General features: G+C 36.3%; 1 protein-coding gene across 1 annotated transcript; it reads left to right on the plus strand.

The window, feature by feature from the left end:
- Window positions 1–493: 493 nt before the first annotated feature.
- Window positions 494–3530, plus strand: LOC110018798 (oligopeptide transporter 4-like; the record flags this gene model as incomplete). The annotated part of the gene is made up of 4 exons (XM_020716236.1): window positions 494–1065; window positions 1614–1866; window positions 2306–2488; window positions 2594–3530. Coding segments are annotated over 4 exons (1623 nt in total), but the record flags the coding sequence as incomplete, so codon positions are not given.
- Between the last annotated feature and the right edge of the window lie 4501 nt (window positions 3531–8031).

Consider the following 8031-nt stretch of genomic DNA (forward strand, 5'->3'; position numbering starts at 1 on the left):
TCAAACCTCAAACTCCACAAATGGAGTTTGATGTTGTGGAGTTTGAGGTTTGAAGTTCATTGAATATGTGCCTTTTGGGGTTTGAAGTAAAAGTGACATATTCAATGAATGATCATGCATTACAAGATTTACTATTCTTACCATGCTTTTGTGTCATTCTCTTATGTTAAATTTACCTCACAATTGGGGGTATAATAGGTTTCATTGTAATGAACAAACCTGTATTTTACTTCAATTCATTTATTTTTATCTAGTTCATGTTCTTTTCTTGTTCTTCAACATTTATATTTACTTTCTTATGTTTGTATCAGCATCCATCAAATCAACCTATTCAACATTATCTTTATTTTAATTGAATGGTTAGCATCTGCTTTAATTCTTGGTCTCTTAGTTGGAGAGAAGACTTTTCCCAACTCCTTTATAGACTTTGTACATGAAAATATATATATTCTCACGTTAAAGAAATGAATCTTAATAATGTTAGTTTTGATTTATCTACAGGGCATTGCATGAGAAAGAAGAACACCGCTTCTCCCGCGCCAAGTTCTTCGTAATCGCATTGATCTGCAGCTTTACTTGGTATGCAATCCCTGGTTACTTCTTCCCTACCCTGACTAGTATCTCTTGGGTCTGCTGGGCGTTCTCCCGGTCTGTCACTGCTCAGCAACTCGGTTCGGGCATGAGGGGCCTTGGCCTTGCGGCCGTTACACTTGACTGGTCTGCCGTCTCCTCTTTTCTTTTCAGTCCCCTTGTCTGCCCTTTCTTCGCCATTGCGAATGTCTTTGTGGGATATTTTTTTGTTGTCTACGTAACCATGCCAATCGCTTACTGGGGGCTGAACCTTTACAATGCCAAGACCTTTCCGATATTTTCTTCTCATCTCTTCACAAGAGAGGGGCAGCCCTACAACATTACTGCCATTGTGAATGATAAGTTTGAGATTGACATGAATGCTTATCAGGAGCAGGGAAGGATTAACTTGAGTATGTTTTTTGCATTGACCTATGGCTTTGGCTTTGCAACTATTGCTGCTACGCTTACGCATGTGGGCTTTTTCTATGGAAGGTATGCTTCTCTGCTCTTTTCTTATGGTTCTCCTCTCAGTTTTCTTCTTCGTGAACAATGCAGTGAACGGTGCAGTGATTTCTTGATCTTTTAGGTAATTAACTATACTTATTTGAACATTGCTGCATAAACCATCTCCTGAATGGTTATCGAAAAAATCAAACAGAGAGAACTAACTACTATTTATAACCGGATAAATATATTACTTCTTGCAAACAATGATTGATCAACCAAAGAAACCTCAAGATATGCTAGCGCTTACCACAAACAGCAACAATATAAAATTTTGGTAACTAATCTAGAATTTTTAGTCACAAGAACATCACCAAGATAAGCAATATTATGTGGTTTGAGTTCTGATGACCTTACATCCAAGAGGCAACTTCGGTCCCAAGTTCTTCATCAATCGGGCGAAGAATAAATATAATACCATTTTTCCCTAAACATATCAGAATATTATGATACTTTTTTTTTCCCCATATCATAGTGCTTTCAACTCTCAGCTTCTTACATGCTATAAAATGTGATTCCACATATAATAATTTCAGGGAGATATATGATCGTTACCGTGCATCATATAAAGAAAAGGAGGACATACATACAAGGCTAATGAAGAAGTATGAGGACATACCGGAATGGTGGTTTCACTTGTTACTGGTATTGACTGTTGCAATTTCTGTGTTCCTATGCACATTCTTAAAGGACCAAGTTCAACTTCCATGGTGGGGGCTCTTTTTTGCATGTGCCATGGCCTTCTTGTTTACTCTACCCATCAGCATCATTACCGCAACTACAAACCAGGTATTTGTTTAAAAAGTAGATTACATACATACCACTCAATTCTCATGGATTTACATATATGTCATCTTATCTATGCATAAAAGGGTGTATCCCAATTTATAAAAGCTAAAATAGTTGTATCTTTTATGTGATATTAAATATTTGGGCGGTATATAAATGTAAAAAGTAGAAGTTTAGGTGTTAGAAATGTAAATACATAGGAATTGGGTGATATGCATGTAAAAGCCCCTTGTTTAAATAACTCTAACCTTTTTTTTCAAGCAATTTTAGTTCTATTAGTTGAGTGGCTATGAGCTGAAATGAGTAAAGTGTCAAAATAGTCCCCCGATATTTTGTATAACCTATAATTAAAATGGACCACTAGTAGAAATCAGGGAAACATTTAGACACTCTTTTCGAGCTGAAACCCAACTTCACAAACTCTGTTTCCATTTTGCAGACTCCGGGGCTGAACATCATCACAGAATATGTAATGGGACTCATCCTACCTGGGAAGCCAATTGCAAACGTCTGCTTCAAAGTTTATGGATACATGAGCATGTCCCAAGCAGTCGCTTTCCTCTCAGATTTCAAGCTCGGTCATTACATGAAAATCCCTCCAAAATCCATGTTCCTTGTTCAGGTACTCATTCAGTTCAGAACTCTGCCACACACACACACACACACACACACAACAAAATACCCCGATCGACAAAACATGATTTTGAACTTATTTTTTACTCTGCAGTTTATTGGAACTATTGTTGCTGGAACAATCAACCTCGGCATCGCATGGTGGCTTCTGGGTTCAATCAAGAATATATGCCACGACGAGCTCCTGCCGCCAAACAGCCCCTGGACTTGCCCAGGCGACCGCGTGTTCTTCGACGCGTCGGTGATTTGGGGCTTGGTAGGCCCGAGGAGAATCTTTGGCTCACTCGGCAACTACGGCGCTTTGAATTGGTGCTTTCTGATTGGCGCCGTCGGTCCAATCATAGTCTGGCTCTTCCACAGAGCATACCCTAATCAATCATGGATCCCACTCATAAACCTTCCAGTTCTTCTCGGAGCTACAGCCAACATGCCTCCAGCCACTCCACTAAACTATAACTCCTGGGTCATTGTTGGAACAATCTTCAACTTCTTTGTGTTCAGGTACAGAAAGAAATGGTGGGTGAGATACAATTATATCCTGTCTGCAGCACTGGATGCAGGAGTTGCGTTCATGGGAGTTCTGCTTTACTTCAGCCTGAGCATGGAGAACTACAGCTTGGACTGGTGGGGAACTAGGGGAGAGCACTGTGATTTCGCAACTTGTCCGACGGCGAAAGGAGTGGTCGTCGATGGTTGCCCGACATATTAAACACTAGTATGTTTCAAATGCTTTCTCCTTCTTTAAAAAATGCCACTCATGCCAAATTTTTTGATTCAACAATCATAATTTTTTGGCTGAGAAGCATTTCTGTGTCCTGTATAAAAAGACTTTTAGTTTTATGTCCTTGTTAGAGTATTCTTGCCAGGTTCCTCTTCTATAGCTTAATAAAGAGGAACTGCATAATTGAATTTGGCATACTTAAAGTGTTCAAAAGAATGATAGATGCTGATTTGCTTTGCAGTTCAGATACATAAGCATTCTATGGTGCGTTAAAGATGAATGGAATGGAATGTAATAATCTCATTTATTTATACATTTTTAACAAATTTACATACATACCACACAATTCTTATGTATTTACGTATCTAACTCCTAAAGTTTGAGTTTTACTCTAATAAACTAGACTCATAATCATTATTATAAAGACTAACAAAAAACTTTTATTTATGGGCATTGGAGATGTTGGATGGCTCTCTAATAGGCAATCATTTTGATAATGAGGGCCCTATTATTATCACATCCTGGCACTAAAAAATTTTATTCTTGGAATGCTCTCCATTGGACTGATGATTTCAAAAGCTTCAAAATAATATAAAATATTTATCAATGTATGTATGGTTCCTACAACCTCCTTAAGCCACTAATTCATGCATTTCTTATGCTTAAATGCTCTCAAATAGAAAATTATTTTTATACTGAAACTGATGATATATCATCACTATTTACTTTTGATCCTAAAATTTTATCTCAGCAACTATATAGACTAACAAAAAAAGTTTTTATTTATGACCATTTGAAATATTGGATGGCTATTAAATGTACAAACATTTCAATATCAATGGGCATCCTATTATTATCATCTATAGGCAATCTTAAATTTTATTCATAAATATAGCTAAAATTATTTCTATCAACATAACATTAAAATTTTTTATATATTAATCCATTAGATTCCAAACATCAAAATCCTTACAATAGTTTATTATGTTTATTATTGAAACACATTCAGAAAATCTAGGTAGACCATTGAAATAAACATTTGGTAGGTATCTGTCGAAATGAACACATTATGTTAGATTTATGGCGGGATCATCTAGTATGCATGGGTTATGTGCATCCAATATAAAATTTAAATAAGTTCAATGTTTTTTATTGTCATATAAAGTTCCAATCATTTGTTTTTTTTCTAGTTTTTAGGTGGTGTTCGGTAGCATCCTGTTAATTGAATTTAGCTACAAAGATTTTAGGACAATCTTTTGAGTAAAAAACATTCAAACTTTGATGAAAAATCATTCAGAAATCTGATTTCAACAAACTTATAGTCAAATTCATTAGCTCGATAAAGACAGACCCATTAATACCAAAACTGGTCCAATCCAAGTTAAATCAAGCCCCAATCGAGACATTAAACATCTTCTAAAAGCTTTACAGATACATTGGGAATGTCAAACGGAAACTGAATTTGACAGGCTTATAGTCGAATCGAGCTTCTCGGCAAGATAAATCCAACGAGCCCAAGGTCATTTAATTCTAACATTGTTAAGACACTCAAATGTCTATCAAACGACATCTGATTCAGGGAAACCCTTTGAATAGTTCAATAAAAATGCTTATATTTCTGTATTAATTATACTTATAACTTTATAAATAAAGTCACACTCCTCTCGTGAAAGGGGAGAGAGCTTGAGGCCAGCGGAAGAACTTAAAGCTTTGAGAATGAGATGAAGTCTAACATCACTCTTGTCACTGTCAACGACCGTCGTCGATTGCTGTCAACTATTGTCGACCACCACATGCTGCCATTCGCTGATCGCTTTCGGCCGCCTTCTATTTCTTGTAACAAGTTTATCTACATATTGACATTGTAACTTGAGAGATCTTGTAACATTTTCTCATATGTGGCAAGTGATTGCATTTATAATTATCATTTTATAATGGATCTCTTCAACTGGGTCATATCCTGTGATTTTTTCATTTCCGAGTTTTTCACGTGAAAACTTAGGGTATTTCTTCTAGTTATTTTCTTTCGTCTAAGTGTGCGCTGAATTCGCGTGTAATGCTAAGAAGATAATCTATTACTCAATCATCGTGAATCTTCTAACACATATCAATCCTATTTAATTCTCTTTAACTTAAATTCATGTTACAACCAAATACCCCCAGAGTATCGTTCTTCAAGTTTGGAGCTTCTTTTTACTTCATAAAATCTATTTATAATTTTAAATTTAATTTTTCCTAGTATATGATTTTATTAATGCATGAGAGATCCACTTCACCTTTTAAAGATTACTATGCTCTATTTTGTGAATGGAGTCAAATAAATTCTGGGCCCGTTTGGGACAGCTTAAAACTGTGAGCCGCGTTTTCGATCGCTTATTTCCTTAAGTGCCTTTCTCCCTCGTTCGCAAGAGACAACCGCCATCCTCTGCACCGCTCAAGTCCCGCGATCGCATCATCCCTTCCTCGCCGCTGTATCATGACCTGACGCTTCTTCCTTCGCTCCCCTCATCTTTTCTCCATCGGCCTCATCATTGATGCCTCCTAGCACTTCCTCTTCATTAATCTCTACACCCCCAATGGCCAATCTCGCTAGTATCTCCATGATCACCTCCGCCGGAATCATTCCCCTTCTCTCACCTCCCTACACCATTGGAGATCAGCTGTAGAAGCATCATTCAGGGACGAGCTGTCGACCGCCTCTATGTTGATGTTAGCTTTAGCTGTTAAAGAAATATTTGATTTCTTCCTCACTAGAAGTTTTCTTTCCTTCTCACATACAAACTCATTGCCGATGTTCTTTACCCACAACTTTTCTTTCCATAGCTGTGAACGTTAATGAGAAAGGCTTTGAAAGATAAAAGGGTAAGATTACTTGAATTGATCCTCTATATACCTGTTTTCTTTTATCTCTGTTTGACCTCTTATGGGTTTTATCTTCACATTCTTGAGTTTGTATGTACCGTGGTTTGGTTTTAGGATATCTACTACCGGAAGGCAAAGGAGGAGGTTTGGGGAGTGTGCGGTGCATTCAAGCTCCTCCAGATTGATAATGAGTTCAATATCTTTGAAGGTTATTGTTTTTATCAAGTTTAATGTTAGTTTTAGATAAGTATTTTAATGTATGTAAAGTTTGTTTGATGCTGGTGACAACTTGTGATCCAATGACTGATGACAACGCTTGTTCTTGACAAATTTGTTTTGGTTTTCATGTTTTTTTTATGCTACATGAATCTGTGCTATGTGAAATGAAAAAGTTCACCGATAGCTGGTTTGAGTGTAGAATAAATGAGAATATTGAGTTAAAATTGTCACAAAGTTTGAAATGACGGTGTCAGAAAGTATTGTATTATAGAAACAATTGGATATTAAATATAAAGTAGAATGAGTAGAATTAAGTGATTTGGACATTTAAAAAGGCTAGAACAAACAAAAATGATGGATGTATGATATAAGCGTGAAAAAATGGGAAAGAAAATTGATAGTTCAATGCTAGCATAGCTTGAAAATAAAAAAGTATCATGTTGATTTTTGTCGTTGGACAGTTGAATTAGGGATGGTAGGCTTGATTTCAATAAATTTGGTTCGTCTTGGATTGTAAACTTGCTCGACAGTGGCTTATGGATTGTGAACTTGCTTGGTTTGGCTTGATTTCAACTAAGTTTTTATTACTATACAAGTATGTTGTCTCTGTTGGTCTTTCAATTCAAATTAACAGTTCATAACCTTTGAGTGTTATCTGATATGTTGTTTACGCACCCATTGTATCCTTACTGTAAATGGATTGGGTGGCATTACGTATTCAAGCTTTGATGCAAATGTCTTTCCTGTGTCTACTTTGGTGGGTGTTTTGGTTCGTTTGATATTGCATGTAAGTGATATTTGAGTCTCTATTGCAATGTGTAAGCAAAAGAAAAAATCTATTTGAAGTGATTTAAAATATTTTAGTGATATAAATGTAACTCAACTCTTCTGTATTTTCATGTCTTAACATTTGAACTTTACAAACTTGTCGCATTCCATATAAATCAATGTTATGTTGGAATTTTTGAGTGGTAAGTATGTGTCGAATGAGTCCGAAGAAGGTTAATTGGTTCTAAAATATCTAACACGTATACATTGTCGTTTTGTTGAGAAAAATATCTTCTGCATGACAGATTGTTTATTTAACTAAGAAAATCTGGAAATCAACTGTTACAAAACACACAAACCAAACAGCTAAACAACTTATCCAAAACAGGAGCAGAATGTTCATTTATCCAGAATCAACTGTTTTTCAAACACACAAACCAAACAATCAACCAGTTTATTCAGATCAGCTGCTCATCAGCAGTAGCAGATTATCAGGATAAGCTGCTTATTAACATAAGCTGGATAAACTGCAACTGGCCCAAAGAGACCCTTTATCTAACATGATAAACTAAGGGTCTGTTTGGCGCAGCTGTAGCTTCTCAGCTTTTCAGCTGCAGCTGCACTGCCCTAGAAAGTTGCTGCGGGGAAGCAGCTGCCGGGAAGTTGGCTGTCTGTTTGGTGCAGCTGTGTGAAAACAGCTGTGGGGCAGCTGTTTCTGAAAAAATGACCAAGCTGCCCCTGTTTGGTAAAACTGTTTAAAAAATGTATGTATATATGTAAAAAATTTAAATATGTAATTGCGAATCGTAAAATTGAACTTTGTGTTATACATGTGAATACCTAAGAATTGTGTGGTATGCATGTAAATTTCCCTTTCTTATACATTTTTAACAAATTTACATACATACCACACAATTCTTATGTATTTACGTATCTAACTCCTAAAGTTTGAGTTTTACTCT

Source organism: Phalaenopsis equestris, unplaced genomic scaffold (assembly GCF_001263595.1).
Source record: "Phalaenopsis equestris unplaced genomic scaffold, ASM126359v1 Scaffold000036, whole genome shotgun sequence".
NCBI lineage: Eukaryota > Viridiplantae > Streptophyta > Magnoliopsida > Asparagales > Orchidaceae > Phalaenopsis > Phalaenopsis equestris.